At 45.9% G+C, this 24,048-nt stretch overlaps 3 protein-coding genes across 6 annotated transcripts in view; 1 reads left to right on the top strand and 2 right to left on the bottom strand.

Moving 5' to 3' along the window:
- Nucleotides 1–8,432, bottom strand: part of LOC143342472 (homeobox protein caupolican) — a 116,218-nt gene extending 107,786 nt beyond the window's left edge. For 2 of the 3 annotated variants that reach the window (XM_076766391.1, XM_076766393.1), the window contains exon 1: nt 5,008–5,266. In XM_076766391.1, the coding sequence (XP_076622506.1) occupies nt 5,008–5,118 (111 nt within the window). In that variant the 5' untranslated portion in view covers nt 5,119–5,266. Of the gene's footprint in view, nt 1–5,007; nt 5,267–8,356 lie in introns of those variants that run through there. The other variant, XM_076766399.1, reaches the window with a different exon arrangement.
- On the bottom strand, nt 5,436–15,404 carry LOC143342849 (uncharacterized). The gene is given in 5 exon segments (XM_076767135.1): nt 5,436–5,955; nt 5,957–6,014; nt 8,357–8,566; nt 11,729–11,953; nt 15,317–15,404. Coding segments are annotated over 4 exon segments (456 nt in total). The 5' UTR covers nt 11,815–11,953; nt 15,317–15,404; the 3' UTR covers nt 5,436–5,853.
- The window catches only part of LOC143342476 (uncharacterized), a 90,769-nt gene continuing 81,273 nt past the window's right edge, over nt 14,553–24,048 (top strand). The window contains exons 1-4 of one of the 2 annotated variants that reach the window (XM_076766407.1): nt 14,553–14,719; nt 14,893–14,954; nt 15,486–15,875; nt 17,273–17,422. In XM_076766407.1, the coding sequence (XP_076622522.1) occupies nt 14,593–14,719; nt 14,893–14,954; nt 15,486–15,875; nt 17,273–17,422 (729 nt within the window). In that variant the 5' untranslated portion in view covers nt 14,553–14,592. The remainder of the gene's footprint in view (nt 14,720–14,892; nt 14,955–15,485; nt 15,876–17,272; nt 17,423–24,048) is intronic. The other variant, XM_076766408.1, reaches the window with a different exon arrangement.

Genomic DNA, 24,048 nt, shown 5'->3' with positions numbered 1-24,048 from the left:
CGTACGCGACGTCGTGGTTCTTTCGGGGGCAATTTCGCGGCGACGATACACGCAGCCGTGCCCAGGTTGCTTGTTTAATGTTTTAATTCCGACGTCGTATTAAAATCCCCGCGAGGGAATTTCTGCATGCCGTGGCGCGCGTCCGCGACCGATCGGTTGTTTATAATTCTTCTCGATGCACTAAGGAAGCAATTTAATAATAATAACAGCCGCAACACGGATTCTACACGGGCCAGGGTACGCAATCAACGCGTCTATATACACACGCGCGCATAATCGTTTATCATAATAATGCAGGATCGGTGTGCGTGCCACGCTCACGTACACACGCGAATGGAGAGCTGATTGCAACTTATGTTGCAGCGGTTATTATCCGTCTGGGACCGGGGAAGACAGTTAACTTCGATACAGTTTCCGTCGTGTCCCAGAATTTCTGAGCGGCCGCACGCACGGTCGCCGTTGTATTGGGAAAGAAAAAAAAGAATTTGGGCACGTGAAGTCAGAAAGTTTCGAACGTTCGTCGAATTAAAAGTTTCTATTTCGCAGGGTCCGCTTCCGTAAAATTAAAAAATGTAAGTACGACGATACTAACACTAGAAAAACAAATAGCGAATAAAGATACTGAAACGTAACTCGCGTGTAAAAATAATTGAAGGTTACAGAGAACGCCTGCGACAAGTTAAATACATTTAAAATTGAAGTAGGCAATCGTAACAGCAACTAATGATGTCAGCACAAATGTTATCGAACTGGTAATTAAATTTATCGCGCAACAAATAATGTTCATGGCCAACAACGCAGTAGGTCGGGACGAAAAAATAAATTTTATTCTTTTCGACCGATCGATATAGTCCCAGGCCTAATTCGAAGCTCGCATATGTGTGAATATGGAGGGGGAATTTCATCGTGGATTCGATCTCACAGATCGGCGTTTCGATCGTAGCTGCGTCGCAACTGCAGGTGCGTAGAAATTGGCGGCGGTGGTCGAAGGGGGGAAGAGGGGCCCAAGATGGAGCAACGGGCCCTGCACGCGCCTCGGACGCGTCGATGCCACCGATATCTTCTTAAACTCTCCTATCCAGCTCATTCATGCCCGACTAAATGCCTATAATCTCCGGTATGATTACAGGGCACCATAACGGACGCCCTATGGACCCATGTTGCTCCACCGCGAGAGCTCGTTACGTGGGACTCACGAAATTGAAACGGAATGGGTTCCGTCGCCTCCCGTTCTCGTCCCTCCTTCGCCCTTCGCGAGACTCTTCTGTCTCTTGGTTTCTTTCGACGGTCCCAACGGGCCCATACAACGCCCACTGTTTCGGGCCCGATCGGAACCGTCGATTGCCAGTTTCGCAGGATCATCGCGAGTCGATCTGGTTAAGCAAACAGTGAAATTGAGAAGGACAGGTGCCGCTCTCGTTCCGATTCGAGGCCTCCAAGGATTTTATGCACTCTCGTCACGTTCTATAGTTGGAAATGCGATGCTTTCGGAGAAGCAACGAGCTAATGACGAAGCATGAAACGGGTAACAATTTGTCGGACCGGAGTTCCGTGTGTTCGGTAATTAACAGATTCAGTATTTTGACGGACGTTATTATCTTGCAATCCTCCGTTCTGACGCTTTACTTAATCGTCAGCTCAAATTTCTCGCGAGGTACACAACCTGTAAAGGTACATTATATTTGTTTCGATGATATTTACGTATAAATTAATTCCCTGCTCAGAGTATAAGCGTAACATATGTAAGAGATATGGAGTGTAACATTGTACGAAAATTATTTACAAATATGGTTATGCAATATACTGTAAGTTTTTTCACCTGTATTCCTATGTTCATACCCATCGTTACAATCAATAAATAACTAAGCACTGTTTACCTTTATTGATACTAAACGTTTCGTGCCACACGCCATACATTGATTCGATTCGTTGAATATACCAATAAACTTGTTCATTACCATCCTTAACGAAGCGATAAATAAGCGATAGATTCGATTCGCTGGGAATACAATGGTTAGAAACAGCACGCTATATTTAGACGCGCAACTACGAAATATACATATTCATGGTTCGAACTTCCGAGGTGTTTATTCTCATATTTAATTTTCATTATTCGATATGAATTCTTTCACTAAGAATTTAGGCAAGAAGAAACAATAAATAGAAAAAGCTACGTGACAGGAATTCGAAAAATAATTATTAGAGAAGATAGCACATAGTAGTACAAATTCCCAAGCGGATAAGATTAATTACAATACTCCATCAACGTATCAACGATACGTAACGAAGCAAAGGAAATTATCATTTATTATTCTCTGAAAATTATTCAGAAATAATTGTTGAAGATTTGAATCCGAATCAATTACGAAGAATAACCGACTCGTAATCTAAGAGTATGATACGTATATGATATACGATATACATAAGAATATGATACAATCCCGAAATCCAGGGCAACGTGCCTTGCACGTGTATTCGTTACAGACGGTTCTCCGACGCCTATATTAATGGTTATATTATTCATAGCGAGCAGTTGTTCGAATAGATCAGAATTTTATCTCGATTTATTGTGCATTATTCATAACTATCATCTAATATTAAATTTTTGAACGATCCTCGGTTACGACGAAAGTCGTCGAGTGTCAAATGAAAATAGTGATTACTCCGATTTCAAAACGGGTGTGACAGTAAAATTTGAAGTATTATGATTAAATATAGAATGTTTGCAAGAAGATGATTCAATCTAAAGGGTACATTTTACCCCATGTCCACGCGTTTGAATGGAGATTCTAATGTGTGTTCCCGTATGTAAGGACGACGATTGGCGGTGTAGCGTTATTTGTCGCATAATTAACTCCGTAAAACAGATTCATTGTCGTTCCATGGATTGTTACAGAAGAGTGGTGGAACGTCGATACCTCGAAAGTCGGTAAATTAACTCGATCGTCGCGTGCACGTCAAAGCGGTTTTAATTTATAATGTTCCAATTAGAGGCTAATAGAGATTTGATTTCGCATCTATAATCGAACTTCGTTAACAGACGCCAATTATAAAAAGCACCGTAAACGAGAATAGAAAGCTTTTTACAAATCTTGCTCTCGCGTGTCCGAAATATCGATCTCAGAGATGAAAGCATTCGCGGCGAAAGTTTGATTAGTTTACGGGGACCGTTGTTATCAATTTCGAAGACCGTTTCGTAAAATATTGCTGAATTTTCGTGCACCGCGTGCAGTATACTGCAAACATTTTATGAAACGAAGCTAAGTTATGAGGCGCGTCATTATGATAACGGTGGAGTCCACCTGTGTGCTACGTGGATTATTCAAAGATGGCTGCCCCAAACGGACGTGCCTCCTGGTCGCTTTAAATACTAGATTTGCTCGATAAATTACGCGAAAATTAAAATTAGGAAGCATACTAAAACGATAGCTCTAATTCGTATATACTTCCAGAGTATACTTCCAGAGTATACTTTACATTAAACTTGCAATAGTTTGCGCATCTTTGAATTTAACTTGTTTTTTAGAATCTGATATTTAATTAACAATATTGTTGATTGGAGTCACACAATTTTAATGCCAATTACGAATCTAAATAAGAAAAGTGGACGGATTTAAGAGCATATAGAGCTCGCAAAAATAGATGAAGAGTGTCTAGTTAATATTGATAAATAAATCATCCGTGTTAAGCGATTTTCCGTTTCAGCGATGCGAATGGTATCTCGTCAAATGTTATCTTGAGACGAGAAAAATCGTCGATATACAATTACGTAAAACTCTATTATTACCTATTGTGTATCTGTTTCTATAAGTATCTTCGTACAATTTTTAATAATCTAGCCAGGACCGATCGAAGAATAAAACGATCGTAATTCGTATTATATAAATAGAAAACCACACTTTGACGCGTTCAGTCTATTTTTCTAAGTAGCATAAACCTTGAAATATCTTCAACCCTTTTCCAGACTGCTCAATATTTGAATATTAAATTCTGTAGAAATATAGATAATTTTAGCAATCGTACTATAATTAGAACGAGGATGATTCTTCCCACAAAAAGAATTGATTGAAACGTAGAATAAAATTAATCGCAAAACTGCGTAAAATTCACCGCCATTGTCGATCGTTGAACTCTATCCCAGAATTCAAGAACAACGAAGTCAAATTCCGTCACAGTGTTGTCAAAATTTTGTAGAAAGTATGCCAAGGCGTATTAACGCTGTTTTACGCTCGAAAAGTCCATGAACGGAATATTAATTCGTCACCGTAAGTTGAAAAACTTGTTATTCGGAACACGGTGTAAAACCGAGCCAATAATTTTCTATCATTAGAACCGGATAAACAAACGTTGCAAAAATTATACACCGCGATCGCCGACAGTACATTAGTCATGTTTACTTTTGTTATCGGCCATCGTATACGACCAATAAATGATAATTTCCCGGTTGTTATTGATTCGATTATCCTTCTAGTTGCATATCTACATCGTCACGTGATCTTGTTTCCGGTTTAAAAGAAACACGTTGGTCGACTTTCAGCGACCACACGTACGCGCGTTTTCCCGCGCTTTTTACGCTACGTTAAGTGGAGTAAAACGCGCAAGTTGAACCGTATTAACGTCGTCAGTTAATTTCAAGTACGTCGAGTATGGCACTGTCGTGCAAAAAATTTAATCCACCAGTTACCCAGTTGTCACTACTTTACATAGTTCAGATAGCGATTTCGTTGCATAAATCGTCTGGTATCAAATCTGATACAAAGGTACGCAAAAATTAAGAGAGCGGACTCTAAAGAAGGACCTAAGATCCCGATATTTTTTGCACCGTATGGTATCATCGAATAACACGCAACAGCGATACCATCGGAACGTGTCACCATCAGCACGATACAAAATGGCGGGAAAGTACATAAAAATTAAACTCCTCCGACACGCGCGTAACAATGTGGAAGATTACTTGTTCGAACGGTACTCGAGTCGTACCGGAAGAAAAAGAAATGGACGACTCACCTCCTGTTGCTGAATTAGGAAGTCGGGGGCGGGCGGCGGCGGGGGTGGTTCCGAGCCGGAGACCTCTTGGAGCAGTCCCACGTGCTCCCAGCAATCTTCCGATATGTCCATGATCCCTCCTCCTCCTCCTTCTTCTTGAAAACAAAACGGGGCACCGAATCCGCGCACGGGGTTGATCCTCCTCGTCGGTTTCTGTGATTTCGCTCGATTTTCCCCGAAAAAGCAGATTCTTCGCCGGACGAAAGCGTGGAAACTGGTCCCGGGGGAGTCCCCGTGTCTTTGTCCGTCAACGGAAGGCTGTCACACGGTGGCTCGAGCGTCGGGTGGCGACGGCACACACACACACGCGGGGGCGTCGCGGGGGAAAAAGAAACGGTGGACGCACAAACACACCGCAACAACCGTGTCGACGCACCGTGTCGCGTGACCCGCGTTCTATGACGACGACGACGACGGCGTCGAGGACGACGACGGCCGTCGGTGGTGGTCAGTCGGCGTGGAATGAAGTTGGCCCGCGGGTTAGGTTGGGTTAGCCGAGCCGGAGTCGCAGCATCAAGCGGAGAGGGACGCGAGAGGGCAGAGCGCGCGAACGAGCGAGCGAGCGAGCGGACAAACCGAAAGAGGGGCGCACGAGGAGCGAGGAGGGAACGGAACGGAGCGGAGCGGAGCAGAGCGTGGAAGCGAGAGGCGTCGCGAGGGAGAACGAACGCCCGGAACGAAGAGGGAAACGGGTGAAAGGGGAAAACAACCAGAGGGAGTGAGATAACGGACGTGCACGAGGGAGAGACAGAGGGTGGGGTAGCGAGCGAGAGAGGCGTAAGGCGTAAGTCTGCCCTAGTCGCTCGCTTAACCGTGCAGGAGGTGGCGCCAATATAACCCGTACTCCACCTCCGTCCGACAAAGAGCTTGCGTATACCTGTATGCGCCTGTTGGCAGGCCACACCGCCTATCCGACTACCGTATTGCAGGATTCGCGATCCGTGCCGCCGGTAATTATTGCGATTTCACTTATATTCCGTCATACCCCGGTGCTTTCGCGTCGCTAGTTTGCTCGAACCCCCCCTCCCGCCTCTACGCTACGAGGCCCTTTTTCCGCGAACCACGACCAGGGAACACAGCTTTGTACTTCGTAGCTCGCGGCGCATTGCTAGGCCCTCGAGTTCCCCTTGAGCTTCGCGTCCCGTCGCGATGACATCTTGAGGTACACTGAGCCGCGCGGTGCTCCGGAATCCCCAACGTATACCTTTCCAATAACTACGATACAACTTTTAGGTCGAACGTAAATTACGGAAGGTGACCCGATGTTATTGCGTTTGTTGACTCTGGTACGTAAGTCCCGCGAGTAAAAGTTCTCGGAAGGATCTTATCGTCGAACACCGGTAACACCTTCGTCGCGTCATTTTGAGAAAGATGAGGGTCAACCGCGGCAAGTTGAATGCCTTTGCGTGTACCTAATAGAAAAGTAAAAATTCTCGACGCGAGCCAACATTCTCAAATTAATTTAATACTTGAACTCGTCCCGTTCGACACGCTACCACGCCAACGTCAAAGATATTCTATTTTATGCCCGCGCAAACAAACGAGGTGCGAAGTATGGACCAGTGTCGCATTATGTCCGGACACGTTATTCGAAATATTCCGCGTACTTATCGGTGTACATTTTATTTGAACGCGGCTAGAAGCGTACGCTGTGCCAAACGAAATTGCCACGAGCATAGCGTTCGGTAATAGTAGTTTTCCGAATGAACGATAGCGGTAAACGTGTCCTGTTCTCCGAGGCATATTCGATACGTGTCGCATTAGCGATCGCTAAATATTCCTAAACCTCGATCACTGTCTCCCCGTTCTGTGTCACGATACGAACAGCATGGCTGAGGAATATCCCGCATTGCGGTCGTGCAAACTGATAGGGAATCGGTGCTTAACTGCTTCGCCATTGATTTCAAACTCGCTGTGTTTAATTCTCTTATCTGTTTGATAAATTTGCGGCCGGTCGGTGCGCCTATCTAAGCCATCGGCACCTTGAATCACAAACTAACGCTAAAACACTTTTTATGTTCCGTAATTGTGCTGTGTCCAGATTTAGGAGATACGATTCGACCTCGACATCGTACTTTTAAATTAGATTTAAGTCTAGGGTGAGGTTAAAAAACACCGATTCGCTGAACCTTGTCCACTCGTCTTCCTTTCTCTACGCGTGTGCCTCGGCTTGTGGATTTTTTCCTCCTCCGTTATGGCGAATAAAGTCATTAAATCAGTGTTCCTCAAGTGGGGAGCGCGACCACCAGCGGGGAGGAGCCATGTTGGGAGCCAAGGGAGGCATGGAAGAAAAGTTTCAGCGTAAAAAGATGTAACTCGAATATTTCTTTATATCAACCAAAGAGTTCGATCGATCAAGAAACAGGATAAAATTTGGAAACCACCACATAAATAAGATAAATTCGATTCGTTCACACAAACACGTGTTTACTATGTCGGGTGTTCGTTTCTAATATGGTATACAACCGTGAAAATTGTTACTCAGAGAATTACTGCTCCTGTCGGATATTTCTAACCGTACGATCAGAGTCGTGTTCGTATTTTGAGTCCCATTGTTTGCCAAACTTGATCGCTGAAACGTATGTGCTTTATGCTCGTAAAGCTATGTCCCCATATACGCGGCGCACGATGTAGAACACGATTCAGGCGCGCTTCCAACGCCCTGAAAACGTATCCTTCCTAACTTTTTCACGGACAATAATTCTTACAAGCGACACGAGCGTAACAGAATTTCACATCAAACTATCGAATCGTTCTCGTACTTTTGGTAGAAGAAAGCCACCGTAGATACCTTTTCTTTCGCTTCCAGACGATTCTAGCCTTCGCGTACGTAATTTTATTTTGGTAAATAAACAGTCGGATAGATAAATGAACGTCTCGGACGTACGCTCGAATAAGACTCTTTCTCGTGTTCGAGTGCCTCGAGGCGATTCTCTGCGCCGTTGTCGGGTCAGAGTGAACACCAAAACACTGCCGCACGCTGCGCGACTCGTATCATTGTAAACGTACCCTCGGGAAATGTAAACGACGATGCGCCCTCGCGTTAGAGGACGGATCGTCTATATTTCATTGGCGCTGGTAAATCGAACGCGATCGATACCGATTCGAGTCGTAAATCTTTGACCGGGAATTAACACCTTTCCCCGGGACGCGGACGATCGGTCGGTCCTGGGCCGAACATGTATCGCGTTACTTATCGCAATTACCGCAATTCTCCATTTCCTTGAATCGATCTGTCGACAAGGGAACCGGGACCGATAGCGCGTTGGCGCCGATAAACGATCGTTATCCTCCATCTGGCTGCCCTTACCTTTCGCGTATACCTCCCGATAATCGACGACGACGTGGGCGGCGTGGCGGCCTCTCTGGGACGACGTGGACCTCGTGCGCGAACTTACAAAGGGCGCTCGTGGACAAACGCTCTCCTCTCTCTCGCCGATCTGGATGTTCCTTTCCGCATGAACGGAACTGTCGCCGATGCTTGCCCCATCTCCAACCACGCGGAGATTCATCGCCAGCGCTGCAACAACGATAATAACGATCGTTCGAAAACGTAGAATCGAAGGTGACGAGATAATAAGATTCAGTTTTTAACGAAATTTACACAATCCATCAAGTTTGTCGCCAAGCAAAACTGTTCGCTTCCGGATTTTTACAGCCAAGTATTTCCAAGAACGTCGCGGTTGCGCAACGGTACGTAAACGCGCGCGAAAAGTTAATAATATTTGTCACCCTCGGGCACTATTTACGTCCACTGTGTATACTTCGTAACGATATTGTGCGGAGATCATGCAACGCGCGAAATATTCCAGCGACCAGATTAGAGGTTTGTCAAGCGTCTAACGTTATTACACGTTGCCGGCGTGTTTTGCAATTTTTTCCCGCGACAAATTGCAAGATACTTGCCAGGAACGACACGCGATAGACGCAGCGCGAAACGAGTGGCCTCGACTAGTTTAATTTGGAAATACGTATCGATACTTGAGACGAGCATGAGTTCTGAAGGGTCGTGACGCTTCCTACCCTCGTACTATGTCGAAACTGTTTTCGCCCTTTCATCGTGTCATCGTCCTAGCCCGAGTTAGCGACACGATGGGAGGATTTGCTATATTTAGCGACGCACTTTTCGCCATTCGAGATCCAAGGGAGTGTGTCGGGGACGGTGGCACGAACAAAATGTTGAACAGAGTCCTCGCGAGCTTACAAACCGACGTTGCATTTAACGCGATGTCCGATGTGCATGCTTCTATCGTTTCCGTACACTTTTCTCGTGCTCGCGAGCTACGGGTAACTCGCTCCGGCGTGTATCGAGGTGCTTACAAGCGACGAGAGCGAACGCGTGGACACGGGAGCGGTCGAATCAAGGGTTGGAATGCGATATGAATGTGTTAATGCGTCGTTACTGACAGCGACACGGATCGTTGATAATTTTTATTCTCCCCCTTTTCGTACCTCGACGTTCCGTTGTCAATCTCCGTTTTGCCAACTCCTTTTTAACGGCGAGGACGGGTCGCAACTGACCCATCCAATTTGTTATTCGAATCCTGGATATTAAAATCCAGAACGACGTCAGCTTTCCTTCGCTTCCAACCAATATTCGCACTGTTGATAACGAAGCATAATAGAAAGACGAGAATTTCAAGAGTTTCAAAGCTACCACCTTGATATTCATAGCTGATTCGTATTCTCGTACCGTCGGATGTTGTTCAAACGAACAAAGACTACATGTAGATACAAAAGGAGTCTGGAGATGGGCATTTTACAGAGTTTCGAAGAAGTACACGTATAATCCTCGATGCACTCGCTACAATGCTGATGGAATTTAATTTGGCTTGATTCTAAAAGCTTGTTTACGTTTAGTTATTCGCTAACGTGACGGTGCGTTTAAAAATATAGTCTAATTTAAAAGAAACGGTGAATCATTACGGTACAGCCCAATAATTTGACCCTCGTCGTTTACGACGACCGGCATACCTGGTTTAAAACGCTACTAATAGTCGCCACTTGGCAGTCGCTATTATCACGCGGACACACTCCGAAATAGCACGGCCTGCCACATCGACGTCAAAGATTGATCGCACCAGACTGTCGACATTCTCGCGGAGCGTCGTTGCACCGATAAAAGCAGCTGCCATTTAATCGTATTCGGACGAAACGAGCCCTTCGCCGCGTTGCCTATTTTAAAATGCCACATTTGTGTCCGCGGGGAGCAGAAAAATGAAAAACAGAATTCGATCGATGGACCGAGACGTCTGGCGAATTTGAAATTTCGAGGTCAACGAATATTTTTCGACACTCGGTACGCGCGTACGTTAGAAAAAGCGATAAGAGCGTGGTGCTTAGAGGGTGGTTAGGAATCGGAAATAGCCGAGCAAAAATCGTACGAGTAACGTTCGAGCAAATAGATTTCAATTTCCATCGGTGCGTGTATTCTTTCCAAAGTAAAAGAAAGGGGGGTGGGGAGAAAAAATAGTGAGCTATTAGCCGCGCCAAGGTATACTTTGCTCTTTTCATGGGCCTCTAGCCACCAACGACAACGCGACTCTGGTAGAGTGTTGGTCGAGCCCTCGACTTTGTATGCACGGAAAGCCGCTTTGCGACGTCAACGAAGGGGACACGCGCTCCGGGTTGGATACCAGCCATGATAATATGTAATGCCTGTATAGACTCGAGTCCTTCGATCGCGAATCTTTGAAGTCCGAACTGACTCTCCGTCGGCTTTATCCGACGCTAAAAATCACCGGACAAAACTATGAGAAAGCCAAACACGCGGCGAAGCTCATACTCCGCGACCAGACTCGGCCAGTCCTTATTCATTCTCCCCCTTTTTTTTTTCTTTTTCTTTCTTCTTTTTTACGGTACGCGGAACGAGCGTATATACGGGCGAGCACCTGTGGCCACTTTAAACGATGCCGTGGTAAACGGTAGTCAGGATAGATTGAACGGTCCGATAGGGTTTTAGCTCTCTTCTTTTGCCGTGAGGATCGGGACTCGCGCGCTTTTAACCCCTCGACTCATTAGAGCCCATAACTCTGTTCAGCGAAACGTTTTACGTGCGCTGCCGTGTAACGCGGCCACCGAAGGAGGAAGCACGACCAGTTATACTATATTTTAACATGCGACGCGCATCCCTCATGTTTTCGAAGGGAATTTATTCTCAATCGGAATGAGAACTCGTTAGCGGTATACATTAATCGCGATAAGTCGCTGCCCGAAGACGATTTAGCTTCGACGTTCAGCGTATACGTATATACGACGGTCGGGTAATTGTGCCTGAACGTTCGTGAAGTGTCATTTCCTTTTTTTCCTACCGATTGCCCTTCCCCGGGGGCCGTTTTTAGGGACTGAAATTACGAGTTCGACTAGGAACGCTCGAGGGCTCGTTGCGCATTATTGCAGTTTTTCGTCCGGACCTCCCACTGTCCTTCTAACGAGACCACCGAAGGTACGGCTACTAAAAACCGCGCAAGAAACCCGCCAAAGTACGGCCTTTATACGGGACGTTTTATATCGTAGTCGATTCGATTGAGCACAGTCGCTCCAATTATGGGCGAATATATAAGTGGATCTTGTCGGACACGCGCTACCATTGCGACCCCTTTATATGGATGAAACGATAGCGCGCGAAAGTCCGTCAACGGGGTTCAGATCCGATTTACTGTTACACGTCGGCGTTGCTTACCATCCGTGGAGAGGACAGCATGATCTAGATGCCGTTTTTTGCCGGCGACGGTGCGACGCGAGCGTATTTGCGCCTCCGTGTCGCATGCCTTGGGGGTCGTGCGTGCGAACGAGCCTTCTCGATGCTCGGGAATCCTTTCGGCAAAAACCCAGGCGGCGCTAACCACTCTCGCCATTTATCCCAAGATGCACTACGGCGATCGCGGCGCGCAGGAAACTCCTATTCCTGAAACAGAAAACCGAACGTAGAAATATTTTTCCTGGGAAACAAACTAAGAGCGATACGTCAAATAATTCTCTGAAGTCGATTCGCATCGATGCAATAACGAAATCTTATGATAAATTATTTATGTGCATCTTTTATTTCCTGCCCAGGCAATTAAAGTGCGCGTTACGGTAATTCTTTGCCCCATATCCCCTCGTATCGTAGGTTTATTATGGTTCGCAATTACATAGTTTTTAATTTCGTTCATAGATAGGAATCGCTTCGTAATTCCCGCCCTTTAGATCCAACCTGGAGGAAATTAGCTATTCAGCGTTGCTCTCGCAATTTTGGAGCAACGACCCGAGAACTCGCGTCACGATAACCACCATGATAACGTTTTGAATATAAAACCACTAAAAATCTCGCGACATTTTGTTAATAGATTTTCCCCCTCGCTTTCGTGGGTCAGCCCAGTGGCCGGGGCGAAAGAAACTGGGTGAAAGCATACGTTGCATAATGAATTCCTGTACACGGTATCGCGTGTACAATGAAAAAAAAAACATAGCCCCGTTGCATTGTCCAAGAATTAATTAAAATGGCGCGAGAACAAACGGCCACGAAAGTCGACGAGGAAAAGAAGCTCGCGGCTCTCCTCGGAATCCCAACGGCGACATATCACTGGGCGGTAGATCACACGGGCTCTTTTGCAGTCTTGCACCGGGCGGATAAAGCGCTGCAGCGGCTGCAGGCTGGCGCATCTTTTACGTATGCACGAGCATAAGCATAACGCAGGGGAACATGGGTAGATGATATCGTGGATGCACCTACGGGGCCACGGGGCGTCGACGCGATTCCTTTGTCCTCGTTCCTGGCCGCTCGTTCTTCTTGCTGCAACCGCTTCGCCCCCGGACGACCTCTTGGTGCACATTTTGTTCGCGGAAATACCGCGGCCAATCTCGTGCATCAATCCCGCCGGGTTTGGAATTGTATCAAAAGAAACACACAGCGCGGCGGCTACCGCGCTCGAACAGATTACCATCTCATCTATACGAGAGATGGTTGATACTCTTGTTCGCATTCAACGTTCTTTTCTTTTTTTTTTCTTTCTCTTCCCACCCCTCTTCCAGAGACACAAGCATCCACATGGCTGTGAGTTGTAATTATTTTAATCGACGCGATCTTTGACACGAAACACGCTTTGATTTCGCGGCTGCAATTTTCGGGGATTAATCGGGGGCCCGTTAGGAACGTGTGAATCGCGAATCGCGAGCGAAACGTTTGACCGTTGCTGTTCCGAAGCAGGTCGGGCTCGATCATTACTCGTCGTTTCATTAGAATATCTTCGATAAAAAGGGTTTAATTATAAAGGCAACCTGGACTCTTCCTGTACGCCGACACGCACATATACGGGCACAGTGGTGCGTGCTGCACGCACGTTCGCCCTTCTTACGTTCTCCTTTCCTCTTTCGTAGCTAGCCTACATTTTTCACCACCGCGGCCGATTAATAACACCGTTTTCTCCATTACTAAACATTGTTAAGAAGAGCTGTTCTTAATATAGCGCGATTATCTAGATAATCGTACACGAGATTATAAATATTATGCAAATCATGTAGTTCCTCCCAGCTCGTACGCGTACACGGCGAAGTAGCGCGATTAAATCAACGCTGTTCAAACATTTAACCGCGTCATTTGATTTCGAATTAAACAGCCATTTTTCTCCTTTAACGTCTCGGGACGATGATATGCAAAAATCATCGCGCAACAGGATAATTTTTTACGTGCATCGACGACGATACGGAAACGGTATTTTAAATAACAGAATTTTTAAAAACGGTTATTTTGCACGCGCCGCGTTAATATCCGCGGATAAACTTAAATGTGGGAGTTTAAAGCCACGGGTCCGCGACGCGCGATTATTCGCATTAGCCCGCGCGACGGCCACGTCGGCCGGATGTTCGCGTCGATGGAATATAACGCGTCGGACAGCTAAAAGGTTTTGCGAATCGTCTATTTGCGCGAGCAAATCAAATATCAGGCTCGATCGTCGCGCGCCCAACACGCGCAACGTTCGGAGAAGTGAAAACTCGCTATTCGCGTCGCGGCTGTTTTCATGTGCACCGGGCGACGTGGGATGCGAGCTAACAGCTGGATCGCGCGATACACGTACCGCTGCGTCTACATCACAATTATAATGCAATATAATTGAGTCGTATTATGTGTTATGCATGAGGAGTAACGATTGCACCCGTTACTAATGATGTTAACAATTTTTTTTTTTTTTGCCGACGCAATGTGATTACAGCTCGTTAGTATATTATTAAGAAAGAAATTACAGGTTGCATACGTGTATGCGTTTTCACGCATACGTAATCTTTATTTGCATTTTTAAGCAGCAATTAGGAACGTCGTCGACTTGCTGCGAAAGTTTTTTCATCATATCGCCTCGTAAAGTATACTAGTACCGGTAGCCATAATGCTATTCAAATGCCAAGAAACTATTTAGGTTAGTTGCGTTCGTTTAATAAAGCCGCGGTTTAGTTTCACCGACTACGAAACTCTGATTCATTGTTGTACGAACCGGTGCAGCGGCCTTTATTATCGACTGCATCGAAGTGCAGCCGCTCCGTGGCGCTGGTGTGTCGGTCAGTAGTGACAAGATGGCGACGCCCAGCGAGCTGTCTCTCGAGGAGATTCGCAAATATTTGTTGGAAAACGGTGGCACTGCCCGCAATCACGACGTGGTGAAGTATTTCAAGAAGTTCCTGACGGATCCCGAGACGCGAGGTACGTCCAAATTCCTCTACACGACGCGACAGACTAACTGTCTTGTTTCGTCGAGGTGTGACCTCAAAGTAACACGGTGTGCTGTGTGTAAACACAGGACAGAGTTAATACTTGTCACATCCGGCGTCAAATATAACGGCAGCCAGTGAACAGTGCACAAATTCACGTTACAGTCGAAGCACGGAATCGGTTCAAGGAGTATGTAAACACCCTGGCCACTATAAAGAACGAAGAGGTGCGTCATCGAGTATCAATTCCCTTCCGCCTTGACAGGAGCGACTTGTTGCGCGCCGTGCGACGTTGCCGGTTTTACGAATGTCTCGCGCGGTAGACGGAAAAATTAACGTTATCTAGGAAAGTTTCTTTATTCGTTGTTCCGTTAATGTATCCCATTTTAACCTTCGAGCGTAGATATCTCGAAAAATATAGGTTATGTGAACAAATTGTTTCGGAATACCTATCCTCGGAGAGTAAAATAGGTTATACCGTATATTTTTCTAACCTTTTACACCCGTAACCGATCGAATATTCCGCGCGTTTGTTAATAGCTTCATCCGCGTATAAGCATCCGTAAAATTCGAAATTTGTTAAACTTACCGTTAAGCATGCAGCTAACGCCAATTAAGAGGTTTGTTCGCGCAAGCGTGGTATGGAACTTTTCTTCCAAGGCGCGATAATCTCGTAAACTACGGTAGTTGTCAAGACCGGTCGTGTCGCTCCGATCGTTCGTCGTAGTGTAACATTCCGAGTGAAACTGTTCGCACAGGGGGAAAAGTATTTGGTTCTGAAGAAGAAGTACCGACAAACTCTTCTAGAGCTTTCGTCTCAGGAACAAATGGGATCACCTATCGCCACTCCAGACATTGCTACCCCGGTTTCTCCTCTACGAGCTCCTCCGCCGTACAGACCGCCTCCTCCTGCGCCCCTCAGTCCAACGGCGAGTAATGGAAGTACGGTTTGCGAAGAATCGTGTTCGAATTTTGCCCGTGATGTGGCTGCTATCGATGCACAGAAAAATGACGTTGACCATGTCGAGACCGGATTTTCAACGTCCTCGCCTCCCGTACCACCGCGCCGTAAAAGTCAAGATAAGATCAAGATCGAGAATAAGGAGAACGTCGACAGGAACAGGGGAGGATCCGAGGCAGTTATCAAGGTTAGTTTTTTCCGCACGTACTAACGTAGTCGCAAAGAAAGCGTGAAATCTTATCGGCATTCTGGCGCGAAAAACGGGGAACCGCGTAGATGTCGCTAATTGCTGGGTTACCAATGATTATACGTTCGTAAGTGAGTCAGCTAAAATCGTACGTAGAATACGTTTCGACTAGAAAGAAAGGTTAGGAACGCGAAAAAATATTTCGAGTCTTTTTTAAGGTGAACAAAATTTAATACCGTTAACCTCGTATTTTTATATCGTGATGTGTGGTTTTCACTGTGACTCACCGTTCAGTGCCCTCATTGGTTAGGCTATTGTGCGTACGATAATGCGTAAATGCCCGATAGAATTCCACGTTTCTTTCTTGTTTCAGCACGCTATGTAGTATTTTGTCCATAGATTCCCGGTTGTGGTTATACACGCGATTAGAGTGTGCAAATGATAAACTGGTGAAACACGTATTCGCTTTATCGCGTTGTTACTTGTGACCAGATAATTTCGGCGTTATTGCGCAATATTGTTGCGTGTATGTACATGGTATGGTTATGTTGAAAGGTGTTCATGGTTACAGTAAACGTCACTTAAGCGGCTATAATAGCGAACGTAGTACACGAAACCGGTGTTCCTCATCCTGTATCCTACTGTTCTGTTAAAAATGCACGTTTTATGTGTAACGTTGTTCCCGTTACGTGATCTGTTTTGCGAAAACGATTCGTTGTTTAGAGTCACAATGCGGCCACCAGTAGTGGAAACGTACTTTTTTAGCGAGTCAGTTTAGGTTAGGTTCCGATAAGCTATTCACGACACGCGTTCAATTTTTCTCAAATTTCAACATAGAACCCTTTATACCTCGCGTGATTGTCGAGTTTCAAATTTCTGTAATTGTTCACATTGTGATTTCAAGGCAATTGTATAGTCCACGAACAATCTACACTATCACTGATTGCTTTCTGAACCTCGCCATTTTGCTTTTACTCGACGATTAAAGTCGTTATAAAGGATCAGTCACGTAGTTTTCGATGTCGAATCAAGTTATTCCAGCGTTTCTCGTGATATCTCGTCAAAATGTACGATACGAGCGAGGAACTCGCTAAAGAAGCGTCGTTTCGCCTCTGGTCTCCACCTTGGCATGCTTGCACGGCACACGATCGACTCCCTGTACACTGCCTCGCTTTAATTAGAAGCACGAAAGTATGCCATAGTTAGCGAGCACCCTCCGTTTTCTGTTCTGTCGTACCTCCCAAGATATCCACGGTTCGCGAATGGTTTCTAGTCAGCCTTTCTGTCGCTATGTGTTGTCGTTGCTTCTACGTTTAATCAGTAGTTGGACGTAGTCGCGAGCATATTAAACCTGGTCCTGTTGAGAATTCGGCAATGCGAGAATATTAAACGTGCAGGAAGATGAGGCTGTCGCGGCGAATCCGGGCTCGACCGAGCAATTAAGCTTCCGCGAGCGGATGCAACGCTTCAACCGGATGGCTAGCGAAACCGATCTCCAAGGCAGGCCTAACGGCACTATCACGCCCACTAAAAAGCGATCAGACAAGGTAACCGATAACTCCATCTCTCTAATATGTTTCTGTTTCGTTACTGAACGTTTGCACGCTTTCACCGAGACGCTGGGTTGTTTCTCACGTCATTGCACCGGCGGGTTTCACGATTATTGTTTCGTCCCGATCGTCCACGGAATCATGCCTCGTAACCTATTCAGTTTCATTGACTAACAAATCCGCGGCGGCCATTATTTCGCGAATACATTCCGCGGCAAGGTGCGCCTCCGTAACCGCCTAATCGCGATCTGTAATCGATGGCTAGCACGAAATAATGGAGTCTGACGATTGCAAAATACACGAGAGTTTAATCCTTGGGTTGAACAAAGTCATTTTGTAAATATTTCGAAATACTCGTTGTCGATCCTCTGGTACTCTGAGTAAAACGGAGTTTGCTTGATCAATCCGAATCGGAGAATTTTTTATTCGATATTTGTACAATGTGTGTTTTTTTTTTTATGTTGGAATCTCGTGACTTAGTTATTGAGTCTTTGATCTAGATATCTGCGTATTGACGTTGCACCTTATTTTTTTTTTTTTTTGAGTATTGATTGACTTTTTATTAGTAGATCTTAGCAACTCCATAATGAATTAGACGTAAGAAGTTTTTGATGTAGTACTGTAAATAATTCTAGAGTAAGGATACATTTATATCGAACACCGATCAAATCATTAATTATAAGTTCGCCCCATTCATTAAATAACACGTACTTCTAGCTATGTTTAATTCGCTTGTCTCGTTCAGGCAGTTCGTTAAGAAAACACAAAAGCGTACAACTACGTTTTCCCAACGCACTGACATTCTGCGTCTCGTATAAAATATCGACAAATTACTTGGCTCTAACAGAAAGCTTGTACTATCCGGCCGTGATCTTCACGCGTGTGTAATTCATGTGGGAACACGCGTAAAAGAGTTCCTTATCTATAAATAAGTATATTTTACTTCCTCGCGATAACCATCGACTAATAACACGAGGAGTTTTTAAACGTTTTGCCTTCGAATCACATCCACCATCTACGAGACGCATCGAGCTTGGCACTGTGAGTTATGTTGATTCCCACTAGCGCTAAGGGGATGCTCGCGCTCGAGCGACTTTTTCTTCTATTCGTTGCGTTTTTAAATCTATCCTTTTCCATTGGGGACTGACCCATCGAGTCCCATTGTCTAGTCAATGGGGGTCTGATTTCTACAAATACAAAACTCTGTAATTTGGCAGAGACGTTTAAAGTTTTTATCAAGTATGAACTTCTACGCTCCGTTAAAATCTTTCATTCCAAGGAGCTATACATCTCGTTTCCTAAATTTCTAATAGATATTCTGCATCTGTTGAATGTTTTAATGTATCTTTCGGAAATTTCAAATGTTAGATTAGCTATCTCTTGTAATCTTTTCCATTAGTACTATGTACAATCAGATGTAAATCAATGGATCCATTGCCCGCAAAATAAATAAATATTTAATAAGCACACAATGGCAACTATCGAGCATATATGATATCGCAATGAACGTGTCTGCCAAATTTCGTAACTTCCCTGTTAGTTTATTTGTTGTATTAGGTTGACCTGGCCATCGGGGGGAAAGAGCAAGAGATGGGGGCTCGATATATCGAATAATCCACGCGCGAGGATACGCATCCTTTAGCGAGGAAGGGACGCGGCGCGTACAGGTCCGACTGCCCATCTTGCATACCGAATAGACTACTAAGAATCCTTTTCTCGTATCCTTTACACGCGCGCCACCCCTCGCCACATGGCTCCGTCGCCGTTTCTTTTCTCTCTGTCGGTCTCCGTTGCTCTCTCTTGTCTCCTCTGTCGTTGTTCGTGCGCCGTTTATCGCGGCGAGCAATATTCATCGCATTTGAATATCCTGCGGGCGGTATCTCGCGTACCGATCAGGATGTTGCGCCGATGTTGCCGTAAATCATAATTAGCCGCGCCTGAAAATTAAAAGTGGAGGAGGCAAGGAGGGAGTAGGAGTTCCTTTCCGCCGCAAAGCTTGCACGGGCACGTCGCTCGTCCTTTACGCGGCCGATTCTCCATCATCGTACCGATATGTTTATCGTGCCGAACGATTAAAAGGACCGGCCACGCGGTACCCCGCGCGGGAATCGGAAGGAAGGAGCGCCTTACGTGTTCGCCCCGCTCGAACGCTGTTCTTTTTATTACACAACTTATGTTCCTCGGTTACAACAACGTTTCATAATATCCTGCCCTCTCGACGATTCTTCCAGATCTTCGCGATCGAATGCCCTGCAAATTTTTCAAAACTGTTCATTGTTTTACAAAAATAACGGGTCGTATGTGTTTCCTGCTTCGCCTCGGAAAGCGAATTACAAAGTCCACCGGAAACGCGAGACCGGTACGTTCGGTCGCGAAGGAGCTCACGGGTGGCGCGTGGGTTCCACCGCGATTGTTTATTATTCACGGGCCATCGTCTATTTGTGACGGTGTCCGCCTTTCATGTACGAATTCGACGGGGCGGTTGTTAATTTTTGTTAGAGCGTGAATAAGGGTTTCGGGACACGCCGGGAGAATCCTCTCGCCTCCGGACATCCTGTAATCTCCTGGGAGCTGGGAGGTAGGGCCCTCACCGACTTGTCGGAGCTTTCTTTGCCGGTAATTATCATGCACCGTGGCCACGGCATTCCGCCCCTCGCATCCCTAATGACCCTTTCGTCTAGCGTTGTGTCGCGTGCCGCGGTCGTTCGCCGTCCGATCGCCACGTCAACACGTTTCACGTAATTTTCCGGCGTGCTTTCTTCGAAAGGCTCGTTATGGGTCATTGAATGCACAACAGTTACGTGCCGACGAAAGCTTATGTTAACCGTGACGCTGACAATTACAGACGAGACTCCGCGATCGTGATCGGCGTCCCTTCGACGATACTCCCTCGCGTCGACCACAATTTCTTTTGCTTATTACGCGATTATTAGCACAAAATTACGTAAATGTAAATACAGTTCGTTTCCCCTTAAGAAAGCGAATTGTTTTTATTTATTTATTTGTTTTACGGGTAAACACCCTTTGTGGAAAAGTGAAAAGAAGAAAAGGAGCATTGATTGTGCTTATAACTAAATGTTAAGGACTATCATTTAATTGTAAAATCCGATTAGGTCTCCGAGACATGTCGTATCTAGGGATACTTTGCAAGATTCGAAAGAAAAAGGAAAATTATTTCGAAGCGTTTCGGGTTTCGCGTTAACGAAAGGAAATATTAAAACGATGCTACGAAGTTAATGCGGTTATTCGTAGTCATCGCGCTTCGGGGCTACGGACCTCGCTCGTTTTTATGTAAATACGTTGGAAATGTGGGTGGTAAAGAATACTATTAAGAGTTGTATCTTCGTGAGAATTTTCGTAATCGTATGTATATTTCTCACCGTTTCTACGAAAACGGCTTTCGATGCGACGGCGTGCTCCGAAAGCTGTTAGCACCGTGAGCCTCGTCGTGCTTTTCCAAACTCGTCGACTTTCTTTTACGTTGTCCCTGACGATCCGTCTAGGCGAGCAGCGAACCAAATTATAGCTTCAAGGAGGCAGGCTCGTGTCTTCTTCGTGTCTAAGGGGCAGTCTTCCCCCTCAAGGAAAAAAGGGGAAAATTCGTAGAGGAAAAAGTTTCTATCGTATCAACGAACCAAAGAGTCGAGCAACAAAATTATTCTCATTTAAACAAATGCAAGTTTGCAAGTGCACTTATTAAACCCTACAAAATTTCCCTCTACGATTTTGTTCTTCTTATACTAGGGACATACGTATTTATGTCGCTAATTCCGAAGTTTCACAGCCGGGACAGAGGAAATCGCGGCACAGTTGTTAGAATCGTCCTTAATAAGGCCCAAGGTTTAATTATTAGACAACTTTCCCATCCCTTTTTTCGCCACGGCGGTGTTTCAGCGAGCATGTTAACGCGCGAATGCCGAGGGCGTCTTTCGCGATACGCCTAACAAGAAACCCGCTTTTACTTCGACACCTCGAGGACGCGTTCTAATTAGGATCATGCGTGTTCGCCTCTTCTACGGGGCGAGTCTTGTCGGGTAGTTCCTCCTTTCCGCATGGCGGGCGAAAGAGAAAGGCAGAGGGTGGCTAGAGATACTCATCGTAAAGGCACCTAACACGGCCATGCCGAACTTGGAATTTCTCTCGTATAGTTCCGCATACATTAGGGACCCTTGGTGAAACTTGCCAGGGTAGTTTGCCTCCTGGCGAAAGGAGGCGAGGTCGTCGAGAGGGCTGAGGCGCGCCGTGCTGAAGGACGAGAGCAACGGCGTAGGGGTGAGTTCGAGGGTGTAAACCGCACAAAGTAATCTTACAGAATGTATATGCAAAGAGGTTCACCGGGCGGAACGACGGCTAGAGGAGGGGAGGGAAGGAGAGGGAGGGGGGAGGGCACAGCTTGCATGATCCCATCCGCGACAACACCGACAAGACACCCCCAGAGGCAAACTTACCTCATAGTTCGAAGACTCTTCGACCTTTGTTCCGCCGTCGACGTCCTCGGGATGGTTTTTATCCTGTTTTCTTTCGCGAATTTAATCAATAAGCAAGACGCGAAATATATCGAACAGGCTACACGGTTTTGCACTGAGGGTCGATACGAGTTAACCGCTCGTCCCCCTCCCAATTCTTTCGACAGGGGTTACCGGTTTATCGACGCCGCGGATGAGAAACGTTTGTCGTTCGAGTTTCTTTTCGTGTTTTCAAACCGTGCTCGGTTCTCGTTCCCTTTCGCTCGAAAAATCGAGACTTCCTCGACGAGCCACTAAACGGCTCTAAAGCGTAATAACGGCCATCCTTCACGCCCCGCGTAATATCGAGTATCCATCAAGGAACGCGCGAAGGTGCTTAAATTGAATCCACGAGCCGATGGACGCCCGTTCCCCGCGATGATTTGTTGGCGGACCGATCCGCCGTGACGGTTCGTTCTATGATAATCAAATACCGGGCAAAGTTTAATAACCGGTCTCGCGGTAATTACAGGCCGCCGCGTTATCGTTCGCCGGGGCTAATAATTTATTGCCCGTTATGTTAACAAGAATATCAAGATCGGCAGGCGCGATGATGCGCGACCCAATTCCCCTGGCGCCATCGGGGCACGGGACAAATTTACGCATAGGCCTCGGAGATACACGGTCGCACCAATATAAACAGGCTTGTCTACAGGAGTAGTTAGCACCTACTGTTCCCGTGTAGCACTGCTAGATACGCCTAACAGGTCCGCCGACGTTTATTCCGGCCTATTACGAGTTAATCTTGGAAGCGTACACACACCGCGCATTATCATTTAAATTGGTGCCGTTATACACGCGCATTAAATTTGTTTGCTTAACAGTCGTGTCGACCCGCCCTCGCTTTCGCGGGAATTCTTTATGCCTTCGCGCCGCAGTTGACTGCGATGGAGAAACGACACTGGAAACGGGCCTATTGTTCCGTTCGAAACGATTTGCCCTGAATCAGAATCAGATCTTAACTTTTTCCGTCTGTAAATTGCCTGGCGCAGTCCGTCCTGAGAGTCTGGGAACCTTTAGACGTTGGAAATCCCTCGCTAACGTTCGCTGGTTAGGTCCGCGATGCGAACATTATCGAGGGAGGTACTGGGAAATTGTCGGTCGCTGTTTTCATTAGGTTTAGGTTCTAAAACCATTTGGAAGTCAAAGTTAACACTTAAGTGGACTCTCGATCTCAACTGAATTATTTTACTTAATGTTGACCTTTACCAAATTGATAAATGGGAATCTTTTGTTACTAAAATAATACACTTTGTGACAATATGTCGCCACAACGATGCGGGAAAATTTAAAGCCGTTTTAAAAATAATACGTTTTGATTTTAGTCAGGTACCCGGTTTTGTCCGTGTTCCCCCTATTAAATAATTATTAGTTTAAACATGCGGAGGGCTGCAGCTGCCCCAATAATCCACTTAAGAGTTAACGTTGCACGTCGCGAACAAAACTTGCTCCACTTTCGAATTTTTCACGAAAGAAAGACTCGATAGTTTTTTCCGTTTAGTACGATTGAAGTTTTACTTTTTGCCTCGCACACCTGCGGCGCCACGAATGGCGAGGAACGATAGTTTCGCCTAGCGTCGCGCTCGACTATTCCTCATCGGTTTCTTCGTCGTGTGGTTTCATCGGGCCTCGTGACCGTCAGGATTAATGAACCCCGGTGGACTACCGGCGAGCGAAATGACTTTCTTCACAGTCGAGGACCGTACCAAATAAATCAGATTGCCTGATTTCTTTCGTTTCGTATGCGCCATTCACCGAGGACTACCTTCGTCCGCGGGAGTCCGTCTCCCGTAGTGACAGCCGGAGAGTACGTCGAAAACTGATTGTGACCGTCACGATAGCGAACGAGGCTCCACCCTTCCGGGTCACCGTCGTTCTTGGTGGTCCGATCGTGGGACAGACATTCTTTCTACCGTCTATCTTCCGTAGACGGATCGTAGAAATCAACCGATGCAAATTATTATTTAATAGCTCCCATCGCTGATAACTGTACTTTGCGCCTCTTGACCATGGACTCTAGCGAAACTATATATTCGAATTCCAAAAATATTTCTTTCGATAAAACGAAGCAAACGATCGCAAAAGGGGATTGCCAAAGAAACGATATAGAGTTGTAAT

Source organism: Colletes latitarsis, chromosome 6, assembly GCF_051014445.1.
Source record: "Colletes latitarsis isolate SP2378_abdomen chromosome 6, iyColLati1, whole genome shotgun sequence".
Taxonomy (NCBI): Eukaryota; Metazoa; Arthropoda; class Insecta; order Hymenoptera; family Colletidae; genus Colletes; species Colletes latitarsis.
This window is presented reverse-complemented; position numbering and strand designations above follow the sequence as displayed.